Source organism: Acartia tonsa, chromosome 5, assembly GCF_053477335.1.
Source record: "Acartia tonsa isolate MP-2025a chromosome 5, ASM5347733v1, whole genome shotgun sequence".
In the NCBI taxonomy this organism is placed as follows: Eukaryota; Metazoa; Arthropoda; class Copepoda; order Calanoida; family Acartiidae; genus Acartia; species Acartia tonsa.
The window spans coordinates 47,195,056-47,220,362 of record NC_137264.1 but is presented as its reverse complement, the minus strand read 5'-3'; the positions used below and the strand labels follow the sequence as shown (position 1 = coordinate 47,220,362).

Below are 25,307 nucleotides of genomic sequence, written 5' to 3'. Positions count from 1 at the left end.
GTCCCTTCTTAACGCTAAAGTAAAATGTGATTTTATCGATGATATAGCTGAAAATTTTGGTAAATATTCTGAGCATCCAGTAGATAATTTATTTGGTCCGTCGATCCGTCGGTCAAGCTCCAAAGATAAAAAGGCTTACTTCTAATTGAAGGTTTCGTGATTAATTGAAAGTTTATTTTACTTTACTAAACTATTTATTGGGAAGTTTCTTACACCAGCCCCCAAAGTTTCATAATACCTTTAATACGTTGGGAACTTTTATTACATTTTTATTGGATGGTTCAATAAGTTGAGTGTCCAAACGTTTCAACAACTAATAATAATCCCCAGAAAGGGTAGTGTTTTTTATTATCATTTGGAGTGTACATCAATTTATTGGCTATTGTCTTATCCCTTTAGGTCCCTTTTAAAATTCATATTGAACCTAGATATAAAAATGAGTGACGGAGGTGGTGTCGCCCCCCCTGTGTATTACCACACCCCCGAGTGGCTGCAGGAGAATTCTAAATTCTTCCTGCCACCTGTCTGCAACAAAATGATGCACAATACACAGCTAAAGGTTGGTTTTTATCGTTTATTCCCCTCAAAGTGTCTAGTCGAGCAAGAAGTTCTAAAAATTTGGAGGTTAAGAACAGCGGAGAGCTTTTTTCCTTGTTTTTATTTTACTTTGTTTCATTTTTGTTTAGGTTATTTTGGGCAGGGTTTGGGACACCAGAAAAAAAAGTTATTTTTCATTATTAAAATTCATGAGAAGGGGGTTCTATGCTCGCTAGGTTCTTTGAGGTAAAGCACTAAAGCACTGTTATATCATATACTGCTCCACAATCTATTTACAATTATATATTCATAATAACCAAAACAAATTTCACTAAAATCTTACTAAAAATCACATTAATGTGCGTCAATAATTATCCTTACAGAGTTACTGTTTAAAAGCGAGGCTACCATATAGTTAACTTTGTCTGTCCGTCCATTAGTTCGTAACGCTCTAAGGGAAAATGTGATTTTCACGGCTGCTATTTAAGGTAGATTGCTTTTTTTTGTTGTTAAGATACCCCTTTTTAAAGAGCATCCAGTATAGAATTTACTTTGTCTGTCAGTATGCTGGTCATGCATAATTTTTTTGTGATAACCAAAATTATATGAAACTAGCGGCTACGCCCCTAGAATACTCCACGGGCACTTTGGGAGGAGATTAAGATATGACCACCGCACCATTTTCATTTTAAAATTTGAAAAGAAAAGATATTTTTTTTGTGGGGGGCATTTTTTAATGGGAGGGTGTAGGTATCTTCCCCAAAAATAGCTAAAACCCTTCCCTGGACCTATAAGAAGCTTTAGAGGAGAATCATATCAGTTCTGCGATAAGTCAGATCCTTCACTACAGACAAAGAAGCTTATTACTTTTTGAAATGGACAGACAGACGGATGGACAGACAGACATCAAGCTACTTTGTATCATAGATATTAATAAAATTTAAAAAATTAGTAAAACTTGAATTATAATTAACTCTTTCTTATTTTTTAAGATTAATTAATTTTCAGGTTTTCTTTGTTGGTGGTCCCAATCAGAGGAAAGATTTTCATCTGGAAGAAGGAATTTAATACATTTTAATTCTTATAGAAAAATAACCAGCGGATACGCCCCTAGATACCTCTAGGAGCACTTGAGGTGGGGGAGGGGGGGGGGGAGAAGTGACCTAATATGACAAAAGACAATAAATTTATGTACATCTTAAAAAATTACCCCTTAATTAAAACATTTAATGAAAAATCAGTTAATAAATTAATCAATATCCTCATATAAAAGTAAGAGGATGTTAATTTGTTTGTGTGAAACAACGGGTCACGCTAACCGATGAAATTATATGGATCCCCTTTTTAAAAAAGTTCCTAATAGGTCCAGGGAAGGTTTATAACTATTTTGAGGGAGGGTACAACCATCCTGCCAAGAAAAATCGCCCCTAGAAAAAAATTTACCCCCCCCCCCTAAAAAAACTTTGTTATTTTTCTTTTCAACTGAAATTTAATGTAAGCGAGGGTAGATGACTCCCACCCACCCATCCTAGAGGCCTCTAGGGTCGTAGCCGCTGGTAGAATATAAAAATGTATTAATTACTAAACAGGAGAAGAACTATTCTATATGAGAAAAGGAGATATGGAGCTTCCCATTATGGAAAAGGGAAAATTTAAGTATGTTTTATTTCAGAGAGGGAGGGGAAATTGGGCTCTTTATTACACCAGTCCCCAAAGTTTTATAATAATGTGTTCTTATTCACAAGCTTATGAACTTCGGGGACTTCTATTTAATTTTAACTGCATAGTTCATTAACTTGAGTGTCCATACGTTTCAACCACTAATTTTAATCTACAAAAGACTATTTTTTTTATATCATGTACATCAATTTATCGTCCATTGTCTTATCCCTTTGGATTCATCGGTCTTTCAAGCAAAGAACCAACCCCCCCCCCCCACCCTTTATTGAAAGAAATTAAAATTCAGATGTTATTTTATAATTTTAGCTTTTAAATTATTGTTTTAAGGACTGTAAAAATCCGCGAAGGTGATGTTTTCCTCCTCCCTGGAAAGATTCCCCATTCTCCCCAGGTAAGATTAATATCCACCCTTTTTTTGGGAGGGGGGGGGGGGTATGGTGATGGTTCTTACTACTGCTTTGCCAATAAAGACAAAAAAAATACCACGAACACGTAAGACAAATATCAAGCAGTTAAATAAATAGCTGGTTGTCTATTGGATATAAATGGCAATATGATCATTCTTGGGGACTTTATTATGCGGTCTGGAAAGAATAAATATTTTTCCGATTGTTATATTATTATAACGAAGCATTTTTATAATTTAGTCTTTAAATGAAAAAAAAAGTTCATAAATGAGATATAGTTATACGGAATTATTATACAAATTTGGACACCATGGAAACTGTCCCAATTTTGTATAACTTTTTTGGAACATGTTCCAGTTACGTCATATTTTTCTTTCCCGAAAAAGGGAAGGGGGGAAGAAAATCTCTTCAAAAGAGATGGGGAAAACCCCCTTTTCTCCCATCTCTTTTTTCTTCCCCCCTTCCCTTTTTTTTCTTTCCCCCTTCCCTTTTTCGGGAAAGAAAAATATGACGTAACTGGAACATGTTCCGCAAAAGTTATACAAAATTGGGACAGTTTCCATGGTGTCACAAATGACAAATTTGTTAATAATATTGAATTTATGTAAAAATAATCCAAATTTGTTAATGTTCGTAAATCTTTCGTATATCTGATTTAGTAAGCTTTGTCTGTAAGTTTGTTGTCATCCTTGTTTAATTTGATTAAATGAGTGTATTACATTGAATTGGGCTGTTTATGACACTACCCCTCAAAGTTTTCCTATTTGATGGCTTATCAACTTTGGTAACTTTTATCAAATTTTGATTGGTTGGTTCATTAAGTTGAGTGTACAGTACAAACATTTTAAACACTAACTGCAATCTACAAAATGGATAATTTTGTGTATCATGATTGGGGATGTACATTAATTTATCGCCCATTGTCTAATTTAGATCTCTGATAATAAATATATTTATATTTACTTGTATTTTCAGAGAGAGGAAAATACTGTTGGGTTGGTTATTGAAAGAGAAAGACTGGAAAATGAAACTGATGGATTGAGGTAATACCAGGGAGGGAGGGGACATTAGACTGTACATTACATTGCAGGGGCGTCCAAGGTTTTTTTTTTGGGGGGGGGGGTTAAAAATTTTTTAAGGGGGGGGGGGTAATTCGTTGTTTTTTTTTGGAGGGGGGGGGTTAAAATGGCCCCCCCAAAATTTTTACCCCGGGGGTAAAATTTGCTTGGGGGGGGGGTTATTACCCCCCTGAAATCTGCTGGCAGGGGTAAATTTTGTTTACCCCCACAAAAAAAAATTTTATCTCGGGGGTAATCCCCACTTTACGTCTTGGACGTCTTTGTTACATTGTTACCCAAAGTTTTTATAAGGTTATCTTATTTGCTGGCTCAAAAACTTTGGGTACTTTGATTTTCGCCACAGCTCGTATCGATGAAATTATTAAATTCTGATTTAATCTAAAAGTTCCACACTTCAACAAATAGTTTTAATCTACAGATGGGGTAATTTGGTAATCCTATTTAGTTAGTTTTTAAATTCTTTTACAAATTTCCTTTTCATTGGCTCGACAGCCGTAGTAGCATAATATTGGGCTGCAGCAGTCGGTTTCAATTTACACCCAATGGCTGCTCTATAAAAGTACAATTAAGCTAATAAAATCACGAAACCTTTTTGCTGCTCTATTAAAGGAAGCCTGCAAGAAATACCCCGCTTTAACTGCTGAAAGACTGCCACAAGTAGATCAAATACCCGAAAATCTGAAGCCTTCAACTTCTATAACAAAAAAGTTCTAGGCATTTTAAAATGACATTTTATGTACAATGAAAATTTTGAAAGAATTGCAATGCTCATGTTGAAAACTTTGAAATTAAACTACGTGGCCTAGAAACAAAATTATAAGCTTATTTTTGTCATAAATTTAGGTTTCCAGTAACTAATTATATTTTTACAATAAAAATACCCATTTTTATAGTCAAAATCATTAAAAAAAATTAAGTTTTACTTGCGATGTACCGAATGTACTGTAGCCAATCAGAAGGCTGAATCAGCTTAACAACCAATCCCAGCTAAGCTTGTATTAGTTTACCCCTTTGTTTCCGCTATGATTTTCGTTTAAAAATTCAATTTAAATCGATTTTTTTCTTAGATTTTGACTATGAAATGTGGTGTTTTTATTGTAAAAATGTAATCAGTTACAGGCAATCTAAGTTTCTGACAAAGATAAGGTTATAATTTTGTGTCTAGGCGACGTAATCTAATATTGTTTTTTCTTTTATGAGCATTGGAAATCTTTCAAAAATTCCATTGTACATAAAATGCTATTTTGAAATGCCTAGAACTTTTTTGTTATTGAAGCTGAAGGCTTTAAATTTGGGGTATTGGGTCTTCTTGTGGCAGTCTTTCAGCAGTTAAAGCGTGTTATTTCTTGCAGGCGTCCTTTAAAGTACAATTAAGCCAATAAAATCACGAAACCTTTTTAATAAAAAACATATAAAAATAAAAAAATAGCTATAGTAGTTAATCTATAGTTCACTATGTCTGTAAGTCTGTAACGCTATGGGGGAAATCTGAAAGTATTTCCTGTCAAATTTTAGTTTTATCTAGAACCCCGAAATAGTTATAAACCTCCCTAGGACTTATGATAATCTACATTGTAAAGGAGAGACATATCGGTTCAGGGGTTAGCGAGATCCTTCAGTACAGACAGACTTATAGTTTTACATAAGAATATTTGGTCAACGTATTATATCTTGGTATAATTTTTTTCTTCAGATATTTTGTTGGGGACACGACTGATATATTATTTGAGAGATGGTTCCACTGCGAGGACCTCGGCTCACAACTTAAACCAATCATAGGTAAATCTTAATTTATTATTACAGTGTGGCTTCGAAACCGATTAATATCCGCTGGATTAGAACCCGTTCTCCGGATGGGTAAGAGAAATTGTCGAACCTCAACTTTGACAAAGGCCAACATACATAACTTTTGCACCAAGTCGTCTTCCTGTGACGTCATTAAATGAGGAAGATGGGAAGAGAAATGGGAAAGAAAATCTTTTAATCTTAGTTTTAAAAAGGTGGCAAAAAATATTTTTTTCTCTTGTATAGGTAAAACACCCTCCTCCAAAATAGTTATAAAACTTAACTAAATAGATATAAAATATCAGGGTTCGGAAGCCGCGCTATCAGCCGCGCGGCTGCGGCTGCGGCTGAATCCTAATTTGCGGCTGCGGCTGCGGCTGCGGCTGCTTAAAGTTATGGAAGTGGCTGAGGCTGAGAGTGGCTGAGGCTTAGTGCGGCTGAGAGTGGCTGCGGCTGAATGCGGCTGAGGCTTAATAAGAATTGGGGTGGCTGAGGCTTACAGTGGCTGAATTAGAATTTTGTGGCTGAGGCTTCGAGCGGCTGAGGCTTACAGTGGCTGAGGGTGGCTGAGGCTTACAGTGGCTGAAGGATTTGTGGCTGAGGCTGCGGCTTACTGAAAGCTGCGCGGCTCATAGCGGCTGCGGCTTACAGTGGCTGATTGGAAAATTAAGCCGCGCGGCTGAGTGAAGCTGAGGCTGAGAGTGGCTGATAACATAATTAAGCCTCGCGGCTGATTCTGAGGCTGCGGCTTACTGAAAGCCGTGCGGCTGAGGCTGTGGCTGAATTAAATTCAGCCGCGCAGCTGAATGCGGCTGCGGCTTAATACAATATTAAGCCTTGCGGCTGATCTTATGGCTGATTATAAAATAAGCTTTGCAGCTGAGGCTTCGGCTAAATTGGATTTTTTAAATGCATTCTAGGACATTTTTTGGAGAGTTGAGGGTGGTTAGGGGTTGTGAGAATAGGAGTGGAGGGAAGAGGGGGGAGGACAGCAGGATTTTTTCAAATGTTTGATTCAGAATTAGTACCCAAATTTTATACTGGTACCCAAAGTTTTATACTGGTACCCAAAGTTTATTCTGGTACCCAAAGTTTTATTCTAGTACCCAAAGTTTTATACTGGTACTCAAAGTTTTATACTGGTACCCAAAGTTTTAGTCTGGAACCCAAAGTTTTATAATGGTACCCAAAGTTTTAGACTAGAACCCAAAGTTTTATACTGGTACCCAAATTTTACTGGTAACCAAAGTTTTATACTGGTACACAAAGTTTTATACTGGTACCCAAAGTTTTATACTGGTACCCAAAATTTTATACTGGTACCCAAAGTTTTATTCTGGTACCCAAAGTTTTATACTGGTACCCAAAGTTTTATACTGGTACCCAAAATTTTATACTGGTAACCAAAGTTTTATACTGGTACCCAAAGTTTTATACTAGTACCCAAAATTATATACTAGTACTCAAATTTTATTCTGGTATCCAAAGTTTTATTCTAGTACCCAAAGTTTTATACTAGTACTCAAAGTTTTATACTGGTACCCAAAGTTTTTATACAGGTACCCAAAGTTTTAGACTAGTACTCAAATTTTATTCTGGTACCCAAAGTTTTATACTGGTACCCAAAGTTTTATACTGGTACTAAAAATTTATACTGGTACCCAAAGTTTTTTACTGGTACCCAAAGTTTTATACTAGAACCCAAAGTTTTATACTGGTACCCAAAGTTTTATACTGGTACCCAAAGTTTTAAACTGGTACCAAAAGTTTTATACTGGTACTAAAAATTTATACTGGTACCCAAAGTTTTTTACTGGTACCCAAAGTTTTATACAGGTACCCAAATTTTATACTGGTACCCAAAGTTTTATACTGGTACCCAAAGTTTTATACAGTTACCCAAATTTTATACTGGTACCCAAATTTTATACTGGTACCCAAAGTTTTATACTGGTACCCAAAGTTTTATACTGGTACCCAAAATTTTATACTAATACCTAAAATTTTGTTTTAATATTGGTACCCAAAGTTTTATACTGGTACCTTAAGTTTTATACGAGTACCCAAAGTTTTATACTGGTACCCAAATTTTATATTGGTACCCAAAGTTTTATACTGGTACCCAAAGTTTTATACTGGTACCCAAAATTTTATACTAATAGCCAAAAATTTATTCTGGTACCCAAAGTTTTATACTGGTACCCAAAGTTTTATACTAATAGACAAAAATTTATTCTGATACCCAAAGTTTTATACTGGTACCCAAAGTTTTATACAAGTTTTTTAGCAGTAGGAATTTATTTCAACATCTTTAGTTATGATGCAGTACAAAGCCTATCAACTCCCAGACGACGAGCCGATGCGCTACATGTTGAGCCACGGTCGAGGGTTTCTATGACATTAACTCAAGGTCCAACAACCCTGGATAACTAAGGGGAATTATATCTTTCCTTTGCGCCTGTTCATGTTGCACACCTAGCACCTAGGAACCATTTAATGTCTTCAGTTATAACGCAGTGTCTGCGCGAGATTCGAACCTATTACATCCCTGATGACAAGCAGATGCGCTACTTGTTGAACCTTGGGAAACAATTCTTTCCTTTTCTGTATTAGTTTAAGTGACATCTATCCAGCAACCAACTTTTTTTATTGAACTACCTGCCTGAAAGTTTTATGGTAATGAGTTACGCCTGTTTATGAGCCAAGGAAATCCTCCTACTCCAACTTTACATGTTGCACACCTGCCATAGCAGCAGTAGGAACCATTTAATGTCTTCAGTTATAACGCAGTGTCTGGCCGAGATTCGAACCTATTACCTCCCTGATGACAAGCAGATGCGCTTCTTGTTGAACCTTGGATAATTAAGGGGAACCAATTCTTTCCAATTTAAGTGACATCTATCCAGCAACCAACTACCTGCCAGAAAGTCCTATGGTAATGAGTTACGCCTGTTTACGAGCCAAGGAAATCATACTCTAACTTTACATGTTGCATACCTGGCATAGCTGCAGTAGGAACCATTTAACGTCTTCAGTTTTCGCGCAGTGTCTGGCCAAGATTCGAACCTATTACCTCCATGATGACAAGCAGATGCGCTACATGTTGAGCCATGGTACGCAGGTTAAATTTGTCTTAAAAATAATCGTCTTTAAAATGCTTATCATATGTACACTTGCAATAAATGTATTTGTCATAAAAACTTACCTCTTATGAAAAATGTTTTTTTACAAAAGTGATTTTTATTACAATTATTCATGGGTATAATTTTTATGACTAACTTTTTATGTCACATAATCTTAATGACAATGTAATTATGAAGTTATTACAAAAAATACTAAACAATAGGTACTGGAAAAAGAAGAACTGAATTAAAATAATTTTTTGGGGGGTAGGGTGATTTTTATTGGGTGGGGAGGGCCAGGGCGAGTAAATCACATTTTTAATTTTGGGGTGATGTTTAATTTTTTTTCTAAGGCAATTTTTTTCTGGTAGTGTGATGGTACCCTCCCCCAAAATAGTTGTAAACCTTCCCAGTACCTATAAGAAACTACCCTGAATAGGAGCACCATATCGGTTTAGTAGTTAGCGAGATCCTGTAGTACAAACATATAGACAGACAAACAAACAGACATCATAATACTTAATGATCTAAAAATAAGACAAATTTTCATTTTGAAATATTGGAGCTCTGATAGCTTTTTGGTACGGTAACAGCTTTGAACCATCTATCATCCGGGTTCGAATCCCAGAAGAAAAAAAAATTTGGGGGGATGAACGGTGACTTTTATTATTTTTTTATGGGAAAATAGGGGGGAGTTTGGTTGAGCACCCACCAGTTTTAATTTTAGTTTTTTAAAAAATTCAAAAACTTGGAAAAGGCAATTTAAAAAGTTTACATTAGTTCAGTAGTTATCAAATTCTTAATCTACAGACAAAATAACTCTCCATACTTTATACATTTCCCCAAAAAAATTATAAACTTTCCCTGGATCAATAAGAAGCTTCACATTACCACTTTATATAATAGAATATGTGGATATATTAAAAAAAAGAAAATTTGTTAATAAAATTATGGACCTCATTTATTGGCCAGTTCATTTATATATCCCATAAGAGGGGAGAGATGGATTAAAGGGGGTGTATGGGGGTTATTGTTATTTTAGCCAGCTGAGATTATTTCTTTATCAGAGTACATGAAAATATGGACAACATCAAAGTAATAATATATCGATTCATGTATTGCTTATAAATTCAGAAATTGTATAACATAATGATAAAGATAAAGAAACATTTTTTTTATAATTATTGCAGTTTCGAAAATAAAATCAATTTTAGTAAGCATCTTTGTAAAATAAACAAAATCGGATGACATATGATAATCATTTAACTATTTCAATCTATCGAGTACATAAAGATTATGTAGATTTTTTTGCATATTATACAGGACAATTTATTGCATTTTACAGACCTTTTTTAACCAACTTTAAAAAGTAAAATACATCGCTGTTTAAATTTTTTTTGTTAGAAAACATATTAGGATAATTTGTGTTCAAAATAAACACACACACACACCCTCCCCCCTACTCAAATCTTAATTTAATTATTTGCATTAATTTAAAAATACTATGAAAAATGAAATATGTATAAATCTTTTTTTTTGCATAACTTTTTTAGTGTCTCTCATCAACCACAAAGTATTAAATACATTTAAAATTGAAGAAATATCTAAGTAGGAGAAGCTTAATTATATAGAACAAGTATTGCGTACCTAAACGGAAAAATAATAGAGAAGCTACTATATAACTTGAGTATCACAAAAATTGATTGCCCCCTGTGAGGTTTGAACTCACGGTCCCTAGTTTACAAGACGAGTGCTCTACCATTGAGCTAAATAGGCCACTTGTACAAGAAAAAAAATTTAAGATAATGCAAATTCATAGTGAATATTAAGTAAATTCTGAAAAATTTGTATCTTTTAAAAACAATAAAATTAGGCAAACGTCAGTAGGGCAGTTACCCTATAAATAGTATTCAATAATATTCATAAGTATCAACGTTCAAAAACGTATTGCTCCTGGTGAAATTCGAACTTATAACCCCGGCATAACAGTGTAGAAGAACCGTGCGCTAACTGATTGCGCCACTAGAGCTCTTACATTACAGGTTCAAACTTTTTGTAGTTGTTCGAGATGGTAGTTTCTATGTTGTAATTTTAAAAAAAACTTAAGATAAAATTTTTATAAAAGAATATAAAAAAATTTAAAAGTATAACATTTAAAAAAATTATTTTTGGGCGATGGAAATGTCTGACCCCCACCCCAAAATTAGCTCAAAACCATCCAATGTCAATATATATATAACTAGCGGCTACGCCCCTAGAGGCCTTTAGGGGGCACTTGAGGAAGAGAGAGAGTCAAATTTAATAACCCAATTTCTTATTTTAAATTTTTAAAGAAAAGTAAAAAAAAAATTTTTTTGGGGGGGGGGAATTTTTTTTTTAGGGGGGGGGGGCCTCCCCCCTCATTTTTAATTTTAGTTTAAAAAATTTTAAAAAAATTTTCTTTTTTGAGGGGGGGGATTTTTAATTTTTTTGGGGGGTTGGGGGTGTCCCACCCCCCAAAAAATAGTTATAAACCTTCCCAGGACCTATGAGAAGCTACCCTGTTAAGGAGAACCCGATCGGTTCAGCGGTTAGAGAGATCCTTCGGTACAGACACACAGATACACAGACACATAGACATCCTGTTACTTTAGTAAAAGGATTCCTGAGAAGGACAACATTGTCAGTTCAGTGGTTGCTGAGATCTTAAGCTTCAGACAGACAAAATTAAATGAAAATTAAGCCCCGCGGCTGAATTGACGGCTGAGGCTTGTACTAATTTAGCACCTGCGGCTGCGGCTGGGGCTTACAATATCTCAGCCGCGCGGCTGTGTCAAAGCTGCGGCTGAATTAAAAAAATTAAGCTGCGGCTGAGGCTTACAAATATTAAGCCGCGCGGCTGCGGCTGCGGCATAATCATAACTTTGCAGCTGCGGCTGAGGCTTTCTTGAAGCCGCGCGGCTGAGTGCGGCTGCGGCTTCAAATTATTAACAGCCGCGCGGCTGAGTGTGGCTGAGGCTTCCCCAACTATAAGCCGCGCGGCTGATTGCGGCTGAGGCTTAGAGGGGCGTTGGCTGAATGAGGCTTAGTGCGGCTGAGGCTTAATGTGGCTGAATTGGAGTTTTGTGGCTGAGGCTTACAGTGGCTGAGGCTTACAGTGGCTGAATGCGGCTGAGGCTTACAGTGGCTTATGTTTTCTTTAAGCCGCGCGGCTGCGACTAAGGCTGAGGCTTATTGGGTGGCTGAGGAAGCCGCGCGGCTGATTTTGAGGCTTCTCGTAAGCCGCGCGGCTGATGGTGGCTGAGGCTGAGGCTGCGGCTGCGGCTTCCGAACCCTGTAAAATATTCACTAAACCTACACAATATCTTATATTAACCAGGAAGAAAGAAACAATAGGCTGTTTATTACACTTGTCCCAAAAGTTTTTAATAGCGTTTCCATAATTCATTATCTTAACATCTTTGGGGACTTTTGATTGGTTAATTCATTAAGTTGAGTGTCCAAAATTTTCAACCAATAATTGTAAATTACAGAAGAGGTAATTTTGTGTATCATCATATGGGATATACATCTATTTATTGTCCATTGTCTTATGCCTTTAGGTCCCTGACATTTACAACATACTCTTTGTTTAGATGAATTCTTTGCCAGTGAAGAATATGCTACAGGAGCTCCTAAAGAGGATAGTGTTGAGAAAAATCCCCCATGGAACCCAGATCAAAATAAACCTACAGAGGGTCCTTTTAATCTACAGGTAAAATATAGCTACAGAGAGTCCTTTTAATCTTTAGGTAAAATAGAGCTACAGAGAGTCCTATTAATCTTTAGGTAAAATATAGCTACAGAGACTACTTTTAATCTTTAAGTAAAATAGAGCTACAGAGAGTTCTTTTAATCTTTAGGTAAAATAGAGCTACAGAGAGTCCTATTAATCTTTAGGTAAAATATAGTTACAGAGAGTCCTTTTAATCTTTAGGTAAAATATAGCTACAAAGAGTCCTTTTAATATTTAGGTAAAATATTGTTACAGAGAGTCCTTTTAATCTTTAGGTGAAATATAGTTACAGAGAGTCCTTTTAATCTTTGGGTAAAATATAGCTACAGAGAGTCCTTTTAATCTTTAAGTAATATATATCTACAGAGAGTCCTTTAAATATTTAGGTAAAATATAGTTACAGAGAGTCCTTTAAATATACAGGTAAAATATAGCTACAGAGAGTCCTTTTAATCTTTAGGTAAAATATAGCTACAGAGAGTCCTTTTAATATTTAGGCAAAATATAGCTACAGAGAGTTCTTTTAATATTCAGGTAAAATATAGCTACAGAGAGTCCTTTTAATCTTTAGGTAAAATATAGCTACAGAGAGTCCTTTTAATCTTTAGGTAAAATATAGTTACAGAGAGTTCTTTTAATCTTTAGGTAAAATATAGCTACAGAGACTCCTTTTAATATTCAGGTAAAATATATCTACAGAGACTCCTTTTAATCTTTAGGTAAAATATAGCTACAGAGAGTCCTTTTAATCTTTAGGTAAAATATAGCTAACAGAGAGTCCTTTTAATCTTTAGGTAAAATATAGCTACAGAGAGTCCTTTTAATCTTTAGGTAAAATATATCTACAGAGAGTCCTTTTAATCTTTAGGTAAAATATAGCTACAGAGAGTCCTTTTAATCTTTAGGTAAAATATAGCTACAGAGAGTCCTTTTAATCTTTAGGTAAAATATAGCTACAGAGAGTCCTTTTAATCTTTAGGTAAAATATTTTTACTATATATTTATGGCATTTAATGCAAAGCTGTAAGTATTGTTGTGTAAAATTTAAATTATTTTGATCTCTGTAACAAAATAATTAAAATTTAAATATGTACTTGATACTTGAATTTAATGGCATAAAGGGCTCGGCAGTCGCCACATTTTTTAACGCCTTTGAATCAGGGATCTAAAGGGATAAGACAATGGCCGATAAATTGATGTACATCCCCGATGATGGTTCACAAACTTACCTATTCTGTAGATTAAGATTAGTGGTTGAAACTTTTGAACGCCAAACCTAATTAGCCAACCAATCAAAACTTAATAAAGTCCCCAAAGTTGTTAAGCAAAAGAATTAGAAAACCTTATTATGCAACTTTGGGGACTAGACTAAGACTACATGTTCTAACCAATAATGTGGCCGGAATATACCTAGACTATGTTACTTAGGATTGAGTATTTCTTTAGAAAGAGGAAACAATGGACTGTTTTTACACTAGTCCCCTATGATTTATAATAAGTTTTCTTATTCGTTGGCTTGACAACTTTGGGGACTTCAGATAATTTTGATTGGTTTGCTCACTAAATTTAGTGTTCAAATGTTTCAACCACTAATTTTAATCTACAGAAGGGGTAATTTTGTATATCATCACTGGGGATGTACATCAATTTATCGGCGATTGTCTTTGGCGGCTGAATGCGGCTTAAAAATCTAAAATTGTTGTATGGTAACAAGTTAAGTAAAGTGTTATTTTCACTTTTATTTTTAGATATTCAATATCGCTTAAATATAGGATTTAGTAGAGTTTTATAACTAAATTATAAAAGTTAAATTCATTATAACAAGGATAACAACATCAACATGTTTTAAACGGATTTCTGTTTTCAAATTATACCTAACAGTTAGAGTAAAAGTTTGCTTTCTTTTTGGAGGGTGGTGATACCCCGGCCCCCCCCCCCGACCCAAAAAAAAGGTATAAACCTAATAAGGACCCATGAGAAGCTAAATTGTAACGGAAAAGCATGTCAATTCATCTGTTAGCGAGATACTTTGGTACACACAGACATCCTGTTATTTTTATATAGTATAGATGTAAATAAAGTTAACTACCTCCCTCCCTTTTTCAATGACCTTTTTTGTCTGCTAACAAATTGTTTTCTGATACTTGGCTGTGTTAATAACCCCGACACCATTGGTTGATTTTCAATAATCCAATTGAGAGTCGGCACAAGGACATTGTGATGGGTAGATACTTGCCGCAGTACACAGCCAGCCGTTTCTGGTCTGTGGACTACAATTATATATTTTCAGGATTGGATAGACAGCAACAGGCGGAAAATCCGGTCCAGCGGAGAGGTGAACCTGTTTGATCCAGCTAAATATCAATCTGACATCAAGGTTTTAGGTAAACAGATTTCCAGCATGGCTTTGAAACCGATCAATATCCGCTGGAGTAGAACCGCGGAATCTGACTATAATAAAAGATATACTTACGTACTAATCCTCATGAAACAATTACGGGAGGTTTATAACGTTTTTGAGGGGTGTGGTACCCCCATATCCTAAAAGAATTAGGCCTTTTCTTTTTAAAACTAAACCTGACTTACCTAAACAAATACCATTTGTCACTTTTACGTTTTTTTTTTTCAAAACAGTTAAATACGATTTATAAAGCATAGCAAATCTATAACGTTACCGGAAATTTTACATACAATTTTCTTGAGATTCTAAATGTGTTAATTTAGTTTGTCCTACTGTCTGATTTCAGAGCTTTGCTTTTATGAATGTTGTCATCCTTGTTTGTTGAAAGTTTAACACACACACACACCCACACACCCAAACACACATACACACAGATCAACACCACAAACACACCTACACACACCCACAAACACACCTACACACACCCACAAACACACCTACACACACACATACCCACAAACCCACACACTTACCCACACCCCCACTGAACCTAATTTACACCTTGTAAAACTTTTAAGTATAAAACAACAGTTGCCAAATATTAATTCAAACGGATTAATAGGATGTTTGTATGTCTATCATTAAAAAAGTATCTCTTAGAACTTGTTAAGCAGTTTTCGAGGTCTTATTGGGAAGACACAAACACGCAGATAACTTAAACAGGATGTCTGTGTGTACGTATATTGTGTGTACAATAAGATCTCGTAAACATTTACCAGGAAGTTTTTAATAAATTAATTTAGGCTAATTGTAGGGGGTAAAATGCTACAGCACCCCCTCCCGAAAATTACCTGTGGAAAAAAATTTTACTTTCTTTTATTTATAGGGTCGATTTAACTGAATGTCTATGTGTCTTTCCTTTTTGGGTAAAATTCTTAGCTTTTAAAGCGTTTTGCTTAATAAATATTGTAAAGTGTAGCTTATTTTTAACTCTGCAAGTATGATTCTACAGGTGTCAGAGTATATGTCTGATACCCCTTCAAAAAAGTTTAATATGTAATAGGATTGGGTGGATTTTTAAATATGTTTGGTAGCTATGAAAGTGACTTCTCTATTTGTTCTCAATGTTTCAACCAAAAATTTACACTTTACTAACAACTTCACACCAAAAGCAGGGATTTAAAGGGATAAGACAATTTGGCCGTTTATTCAATATACATCATGATGATACACAATATTACCCCTTCTGTAGATGACAATAAGTAGAGGAAACGTTTGGACACTGAACTGAATGAATCAACTAAAAAAAAGTTCCCAAAAGTTGTTGGGTCAACGAATATGAGAAAGTTATCATAAAATATTTGGGACTTTTGGTGTAAAGTCCTTTCCTGGACCAATAAGATGCTTTTCTGTAAAGGAGAACCGTAACGGTTCAGAGGTTAGAGAGATCCTTTGCTACAGACAAAAAAGCTTACAACTTTATTTAATAGGATAGGATATGCTTTCAAAATTATACCATGTCGTTCCATATATTGGTTCATTTAGTTGAGTGTCCAAACGTTTTAACCACTAATTTTAATCTTCAGAATTGATAATTTGATGTTTAATCATTGGGGATATACAAAAATTGCTTATCCCTTTATATCCCTAAATTTGAAATTTTCAAATCTAATTTTTTCAAAAAGACCCCGCTGAAATATTTTGGTTTTACCTGGAGTCATCATTGTTTTATGCCTAATTTCACCATACATAGGTCCCCGAGCACGGCACTTACTTTTGTCTTGATTCAATTGTAGCCTGGCGTGATCAACATTAGGCTTATAATGTTGATAATTTTTATGATTTATAGATGATCGGTAAGAAAATGCCATTTCTAAAAGTCGCACGCGGACATCGCAAATTTCAGATCTCAGTTTTCGTAGTTTGAGAAAAATTTGTATCCTAGGGAATTTTAAAAATCGCCTTCAGCTTTAAAAAGAGTTATCTACTTATGCATAAATTTAAAAAATGCAGGTATTGTAGCAAAATTTTTATAATATTCTACCATGCCAGGAGGGAGGGGACATTAGACTGTTTATTATACAATATACAAGTCTCCTAAGTTTTATAATAAAATTTGATGCTGTGAGAATTGGTGCAAAAAATATGACGTAACAAAAAAAATTAGCCAATGAGAGGCCGTTATTGACCAATGGCGGCCACTACCATTGCCGCCATTGGTCAATAACGGCCTCTCATTGGCTAATTTTTTTTGTTACGTCATATTTTTTGCACCAATTCTCACAGCATCTAAAATTTTCTTATTCCTTGGATCGATAAGTGCCGGCTTGTATTGATTTTAATCGGTTTATTCAAGAAGTTGAGTGTCAAAACGTTTCAACCACTAATTGTAATCTACAGAAGGAGTAATATTGTGGATTATTATTAGGAATGTACATTAATTTATCGGTTATTGTCCTATCCCTTGAGATCCCTGCTACCACGGTGTTGGTGAAGTTTAATCTAAAGTCAAGAAAACAAAACATTATTATGACCAATTCTACTCCTCCCTTTTTCTCTTCCCCACTTTCAGTTTAGAAGGGTGACGCAAATTTCAGATCCCAGATTTCGCGATTTGAATAAAAATTATCTTTATATTATAGCAAATTAAATAATCTTACAAGTGTGGTAAGCCGAAGCGTTTCAGCTCACCGGTTGCGAGTTCGAATCCAACGAGCCCTAGCCTTGAAGTATTCTACCAAACCAAACTAGCAGGATTTAGTCATACAGAAATTATATATTTTAACTGAATACATTTACAATGGATGTTTACTATATATATACAAATAGATTATAACAATAGGTTAGGTTTGAAGGGGGTGTGGGAGACAAGGGCGTAGCCCGCGGCGGTAGACAGTCTGTTGGGGTAGCTGTGGTAAAAGGGGAGGCACCGCCTCCCGGTTGTATAGTTGCATGAGGGGCGCGTGATTGCTGCGTGTCCGTGCCCCTCCCCTATTTAGCCAGTCCACTTTGACCGCTGCGCAACGGGGTCATCTGCGGTCATGAGGTGAATGGTGATATAATAGGATTAGTGCAGAAGGCTTGTCATGATAAGCCACTGCGTAGCAACTCTGTAAACTACCCGTCCGTCTGTTGCCGTATTACCACAACCTCCCTTTCAAGGGCTGCGGGGCTCCCGAGCCACCAGGCCTTGAACCTGGGGATACGGCAGCCTCTGTCTGCGCACGACAACATCTTCCTGGGGCACAGCTCGGTGTAGGACAGCTCTGGCTATACAGGCTCCGCGGGACACTCGCTGCTCGGTTTGGCTGTGGTTGGATATCAGCATTGTCAACTCCCGGTTGGATTCCAGCCGCGGGTTGGCGACAGCCAGGCCCCGTCGTTGGAAGTTTGGCCTTGTTTGCAGGACTAGTTCTGTCTCGGCTGGTAACTGGACACGGAGGCCTAGGCTCACTCTGGAGGCTCCCAAGGGGGGAATAACGATGGAGGAAGGCGCGTAGAATTCCATGGGGGCGCCTGCCTGGTCCAGGTTGCTTGGCCTCTTAGCTCCCACTCGGATGGGGCAGCTGTCATCAGTAGGGGACACATCGCTTCAGCTTCACCCTCTGGGGCCAGGAAAAACGCGTCCTGCTGGAGGGCCGAAGGCAGCAGGTATCTTGTCCTCTCTCCTGTCAGGGTCTGGTCGGTGGTGGTGAGGCAGCCATGCTCGTCGAGTCCCAGGGCTGCGAAGCGGCTGGCATACTGCTGCTCGTCCCGGTCCTTGCCTCGCAGCTCAGCCTTAGTTGGGGCCTTGCCGTCGGCCACCCACTGGCGGACACGGAGCAAGAGGGGATCCTGTGTCTGTGCCTCTAAGACTCTGGCCGGGTCCAGCCGTGCTGCGGAGGGTCTGTCAGCTGCGGGCTCCCCTAGCTGGCAAAGGGTGTGAATGTACTCAGCCTGCTCTGCTAATTCTTCGGCGGTGGCTGTCGGCATATTATCGTCCTCCCGGCGGCTGAGGGCGTCAGCATTGGTGTTCTGGGTGCCAGGACGATGGCAGACAGTGAAATCTAGGGCCGCTAGCTCCTCCTGCCAGCGGGCCACCATCCCTGTGAATGTGTTCAGCGACTTCATCTGTAGCAAGGCTGAGGAATCAGTGTTGATCTGGAAACTACGGTAGGACAAGATGCCGTGAAATTTCCGAATTCCATACATGATGGCGGCCATCTCTCCCTTCCAGGATGGGTAGCGAGTTTCGGGGTCGGTTGTCTTGCGCCCCACGGCGGCAATAAGCCTCTCCTTGCCGTCCTGGCATTGGCTGAGTATGGCAGAGATGGCGCGGCTGCTGAAGTCTGTGGTGAGCTGGAACACAGCCGGTAAGTCAAACCTGGGTGGCGCTCGGATGGGGGCTTGGCGAAACTTGTCCTTGAGCTGTACCAGCTGGGCTTCCATCTCAGCCGTCCAGGTCAGTGTCTTGGCCGTTTTCTGCTGATTCATCTCGTAGGTGAGGTCGGCATACTCTGGGATGAACAGGCGGTAGTAGCCGAAGAACCCCAGGAGTGCCAGCAGGTCCTTGGGGGTGATGGGGGCTGGCCAGTCAAGGATGCGGTCAATATAATCCTCTTGCATGGCTATCCCCTCACGGCTGAGGGTGTGGCCCAGGTAGTCTACTTTGGCTCAAAACAGCTTGGTCTTGGCTGGCTTGAGGCGGATTCCTCCCCTGCGGTGGGCTTCCAAGACTTCCCGGAGCCTAGCCAGGTGGGCCCAGGTATCTTGGTGAAAGGTCAGGACGTCATCAAGATATGACTGGAGGTTGGCCGTGCCTAATGGGTTCAGGACTCCTGCAATAAATCTGGAGTAGACAGATGGTGCTGTAGCTAGGCCAAAGGGCATTCTTTTCCATTGGTACAAGCCTCTGGGGGTGGTGAAGGCGGTGCAGGGCCGGCTGTCCTCGGTCACTCGGATGGTGTAGTACGCAGCCACCGCGTCTAAGGCACTGTAGACGCGGTGTCCCCCGGCTCGTTCTACCAGCTGCTGGATCCTGGGCAAGGGGTAGCTGTCCAGCTCAAGACACTTGTTGAGGGCCCTGTAGTCGACGGCCCAGCGGGTGCTCCCGTCCTTCTTCTTGATGGGCACCAGGGGGCTGCTCCAGGCGGAGTCTGAAGGCTCTATGACTCCCTCTTGCAGCCAGGTGTCCAGTTGCTTCTCCAGCTCAGCCTCCTGCCGCGGGTTCAGATCCCTAAATCTCTGGCGGATCGGCTGGGTCCCTGGCTTGAGGCGCAGCTGTAACTCTACTACATCAGTGCAGCCGGGGGTAGAGTTTGAGAAGACATCTCTGTACTCTGACAACATGGTCCAGACCTCCTTCTTGAGCAGGGGGTCCTTGCGCAGAAATTCGTTCTCCTCCATCTCAAGGGCTGCCCACAGCTGCTGCATATCTGGGGGCTCAACAGGCTCTTGGAACGAATGGATACGAGGGGGAGGCTTGTCAGAAACCTCCAGAATGTCGGGCTTTACCAGCTCCCCAGCCATGGGGAGGCCGGCGTTCAGCAGGAGAGGCATCTCCCCCTCATTTACCACCAGCACTCGGAACACGCTGGCGGAGCCAGGCCTGTGTGCATACAGGCCTTCTGGGATGACAAGATACTCCACAAACCTCTGTTCTGGGGCAGATAGTTGGATGGCATCCTTGGTACGGTGTCCCACTAGTTCAACAGGGACAGCCATGACACCGCGGCCAGGCAAGACCACCCTCTTGGCCGTACGGAGTTGGGGTGGTTGGCCATCGGTTGGAGTGACAGCGCTTAGCCTGTACGTGGCTGGCACGGGGTCAGCTTCAGCTCCGGGAGCCACCGGCCGCGATTTGACGGGCTCGGCGCCGGGAGGGGCTGAGGTGTCGGAGCCATGCGTGGCTCCGAGGGCGTCCAGCCACGATTTGACGGGCTCGGCGCTGGGAGAGGCCGGGGTGCCGGGACCAGCCTTGGCTCCGTGGGCGTTCGGCCGCGACTTGACGGGCTCGGCGCTGGGAGAGGCTGAGGCATCGGAGCCATGCGTGGCTCCGGGGGCGTCCGGCCACGACTTGACGGGCACGGCGCCGGGAGAGGCTGATTCCTGGGGGTTGAGCGTGGCTCCGGGTGCATCAGACCGCGACTTGACGGGCCTGGACTCGGACTTGGCCGGTTGGATTGCTGGGGGCCCCAGGTAGAGGGGGCCAGGTGGACACGGCTGGCCGTTGATGAAGGTGTCGGCGGAGAAGATAGGCTCTGGAGGGCTGGAAATCTCGGGGAACGTCGTTGGCAGGTTCTCCAGAGGCACCTTGGGCACTGGGGGCAACCCCATGGCTAGCAGGTTGGTCCCCCTGTGGGGGTTCAGCGCAGCATCCACCCAGTGCGTGCCTTTCTCAACTACACGCGGCTGCTCTGGCAGTGGGCCTGGCTGTCTCCCGGTCGATGGGGACGCCACGGAGTGGGATAAACTCCCCACGCACCCACAAGCAGGGGGGTTGCATGTCGAAACAGAGCCTAGTTCCGAACTCCTTGAGAAAATACCCTCCTAGGTTCAGAGGGTGTGAGAGATTCAGCACCACAGTCACGTGGTACAGATGGAGTATAAGAGTGTGTGAAACTGCCATGTATAATTCATATAATTTTCCAATTACCTGAAGGGGCTGCCCTTCCTCATTAGCAGTCAGGATTTGGGTGTTGTCTGGAACCAACATGCGCTGCACGCCCATTGCGTGCATGAGGTGTTCAGAAATGACGGCAGACCCTGGTACACGGTTGCCAGAATCTACCATGGCATCAACCTGTACGTGCTGGGCAGGGTCAGGAGTAGGAAACCTCACCCTGATGTGGCAGGGGAAGTGGAGGTCCTGCCCTTGAGACAGGGGGGCCTCCTGCTCGGCTGGGGTCGGCAGAAACTTCGGCGGTGGCCGAACCGCAGCTATGGTAGTATCGCTTACCATGGTGTGTGTGTGTAGACCGCTGGTGGTGGCTTATACTGTAGCTTCGAATCACTAGAGCTTATCAATTATCACTGGGTCAACAATTTTATATTTCTTTTTATCACTTGGTTGACATTTATACACACTTATGTGTAGTTATCACTAGGAGCTCTAGGTGTGATTCTGGAAGCACCGGCAGCAGGGAATGTCCGTCCTGCAAGGGTCAGATGGATGGCGGCGGCAGGGAATGTCCCTTCCTGCAGCCCCGCTGGTTCGAATCCCGAAAGGTGGCGGCAGGGAATGGCCCTTCCTGCAGCGCCTCGGGTTCGAATCCTGGGAGGCAGCGGCAGGGAATGTCCCGTCCTGCCGTGCCTTTGGCTCAAATTCTGCTATCCGTCGCAGTGGTAGGCCTTACTTGTGTGCTGAAGCTTCGCAGCCACACATTGCCTTCTCAGGGAGACCAGCACTTAGCTGTCCGTCTCGTAGGTTTGGCCTGGGTGTCCTGGGGCTTGTCCCAGCTACACTTGCCAATTTAGACTCAGTTTTGTAGCCGTCTGAGCTAAATTATCCGATTACCGTGGCTGCGCACCTAGCGCTACTCCTACACGGTACGGAAAAACGCCGTAAACTGGCGCTTTTAGCAGGCTAAATCTGCTTGCCGTAGGCCAGAGGCCTACATAATGCGTTCAATTGATGGAAAATCAACCTAAAAAGGCCGTCTCACGGGTCAGTTGGCTTCTCAGTTGGCAGCTGACTGTCCCCTTACTTGCAAAAGGGTCCAATCAGAGGTAGAATAGGCTAATTTCTGTAGGGCTCGATTGAAACACGCTGACACCGGTTGTATAGTTGCATGAGGGGCGCGTGATTGCTGCGTGTCCGTGCCCCTCCCCTATTTAGCCAGTCCAGTTTGACCGCTGCGCAACGGGGTCATCTGCGGTCATGAGGTGAATGGTGATATAATAGGATTAGTGCAGAAGGCTTGTCATGATAAGCCACTGCGTAGCAACTCTGTAAACTACCCGTCCGTCTGTTGCCGTATTACCACACAAGCACCACTTTTATCTTATGAAGAAAAATCAGCGAAAAACGAGATCTGAAATTTGCGTCACCCTGCCAATATGACGCAAGACGCATGACCGCTACGACCGTGGCAATATTTTAAACCCAATCCACGGTGTTTATTGTTCAGGTTATGGACAAGGTGGACAAAACATCACTGCGGAATCTGAGGTACAATTTTAAAAGCGAAGCTTTTCTATAATTAGGTTCGGTCCGTACGTCCGTCCGAGACAGATAGCTTTTTTCGCTAATTTAGGCATGTTAGAATTGTCCAATCGAATTCAAACTTTCCATGGCGATTCCCATATCAGATTGATTTAGAAAGCGTAGCAACTCTATAATAGTTACCTGAATGTCCATACGTTCATTTAAAACATGTGGATTTTTAACTTCTTAACAACAAATTCTTAAGTGATTTAATTATCCGATTGATCTGGCTTTATCCTGTATTTAAGCAGTTTTTCAACAACTTTACTTGCAACCAAATTTGTTTCGACTTTAATATATATTTATTCTGGTTATTTAGTTCTGACACTCTGAGCCTACATTTATTATTATTCGTTTGTCCTTCCGTTTCAGGGCTTTGCTTTTATGGATGTTATCATCTTTGTTTTTCTAGGAATCACAAAATCTAATATATTTCAAAAAAAAAGTTAAATGTATTGGATAGGTGAAACACCCCCACCCCCCACCCACCCAAACCTTGACGTAACTGCTACGAGGCACTTTTAACACCTCCACAAATTTTTTTAGATATTTTTGTGGCAAATCGAAGGCTCCTGCAAAATTGAGATCAATGATGACGAAACTAGATTGAAAAGGTAAATAAGATCTCGAAAAAGGTTGAATTAAAAATCAAATTAGAGAAAAAAATAGACGGCTTTTTTTATAATTTTTTTTTATAATAATTCAAAATAAATCTGTCGTTCCATTGAGCTATAAGGCGATTGGCTCGGATAATGAATATAGAATTTCTAGATCCCCAATTGAACCATTATATAGCAGTGTACGAATAATCAGATAATATAATTGGTCTTTAGTGTAGAGCGCAGGTAGTTTAAAATCCACCTATCCCATTGGTCAAAATTAATTAACTTAATATGTATTTCCGCTTTTAGATAAAGAATTATACAAAAAACGAATTTTATAAAAAATCCTTAAAATTTGATGCAGATTTCAAATCTCCTCGCTACATTAAAATTCCGGAAAACTTATATCTCTTTCTAATTTCTATATCCCCAATTGAACCAATAGATCGCAGTGTACGAATAATCTGACAACATAATTGGTCAGAAAGTGTACATATTTTGGTATGAAAGGAAAATTGTTTATTGTATTTTATTTAAATCATAAGTCAGCTTGGAGTAGTTTAATTAAATCGTTCAAACATTTTGTATTTTGTAATTGAATAATAGAATTCTAAAAATAAACAAAAACCTACGTCTTCTAGAAATTCCTGTTCAAATTGGCAAGATTATGAAACTCTATATAGTGCCTATAAAAAAAATGACGCCATAGAATACATATGACCATGAATACACAAAATAAATTACGAAAGGCAGGCCAGTATACATTTTAAGTGGCAATATAAAAATTTTCCAAGATTATATCTTGGGTTTTAACTCTTATATATGTTGTCATCCTTGCATTTATACAAATTTTATGTTTTAGGGATTCAACAATTTTGATAGCGAAGGATACTAATTTTGAGTATATTCCCACCATCGATAGCATTACATTATTCTGTATGTAAGTATCAATATTTTTTTTCTATAATCAAATCATAAAAATGTAAGTATGCCCTTAAACATTATCCTGTATTTAAGCAGTTTTGCAAAATATTTACATGTTTTGAAGCGAAGATACTCCAAAATGTAAATTCTTTGTCGAAAGCCTTCTCCGTTCGTTTGTCTGTAAGACACGAAATGAAGGAAACATATAATTTACTGATACCCTAAAAATGATGTTCACGTTCTGCTATTCGATGGCTTTAAAATTTTTGGGTTTTATTATTAGTTTTTAAAAACTAACATGATGAAAACAATTCAAATAGTTATAATTTGGTTTATTATAATGTTCCATCCTTGTAAGATACCTGAGCTGGATCTTTAAATCATTTTAGTGGTGCGCCAGATCGGGGCGATCCAACTTTCCACCAATGAGAGCACAGCAATGTATGTCGCGCTGTGATTGGCTGAAATTTGCCACACCCCGATCTGGCTTACCACTAAAATGATTTAAAGATCCAGCTCTGAAATGGTATCTCTTACTTATATTTTCATTTTAGGATGAACCCAGCAAACAAACTTAGACCATCATAAACGTTGAAAACTTAATTAGATGATGATAAAAATGTAATCAATAAATTTTGTACAAAAAAATAGATAAAATAGTTCTTAATTAGAATATATTTCAAGAATTTTAAGAGTCTTTTTTAAAGTTTATTGTTCAAGACCTCTTATGTTATTTTTTATACAATTGTAATGAGATGCTACTCTAATGCCCACTATGGGATATTAGGTTAAGTAACATCTAACAGACAACCAACCCTTTGATTGCACGAC

General features: G+C 39.4%; 1 protein-coding gene and 1 non-coding gene across 2 annotated transcripts; one reads left to right on the top strand and one right to left on the bottom strand.

Moving 5' to 3' along the window:
• Nucleotides 1–404: 404 nt before the first annotated feature.
• On the top strand, nucleotides 405–25,307 carry LOC145319673 (3-hydroxyanthranilate 3,4-dioxygenase-like). Its single transcript, XM_080161958.1, has 12 exons — nucleotides 405–559; nucleotides 1,546–1,599; nucleotides 2,129–2,193; nucleotides 2,545–2,608; nucleotides 3,600–3,667; nucleotides 5,397–5,482; nucleotides 12,225–12,343; nucleotides 14,655–14,748; nucleotides 22,874–22,914; nucleotides 23,497–23,564; nucleotides 24,415–24,492; nucleotides 25,031–25,307. Exons 1-12 carry the CDS (start codon nucleotides 437–439, stop codon nucleotides 25,062–25,064), a joined length of 894 nt encoding a protein of 297 aa, XP_080018084.1. The 5' UTR covers nucleotides 405–436; the 3' UTR covers nucleotides 25,065–25,307.
• Nucleotides 10,315–10,386, bottom strand: TRNAT-UGU (transfer RNA threonine (anticodon UGU)). Its single transcript has one exon. It is a non-coding gene; the product is annotated as a tRNA-Thr (tRNA).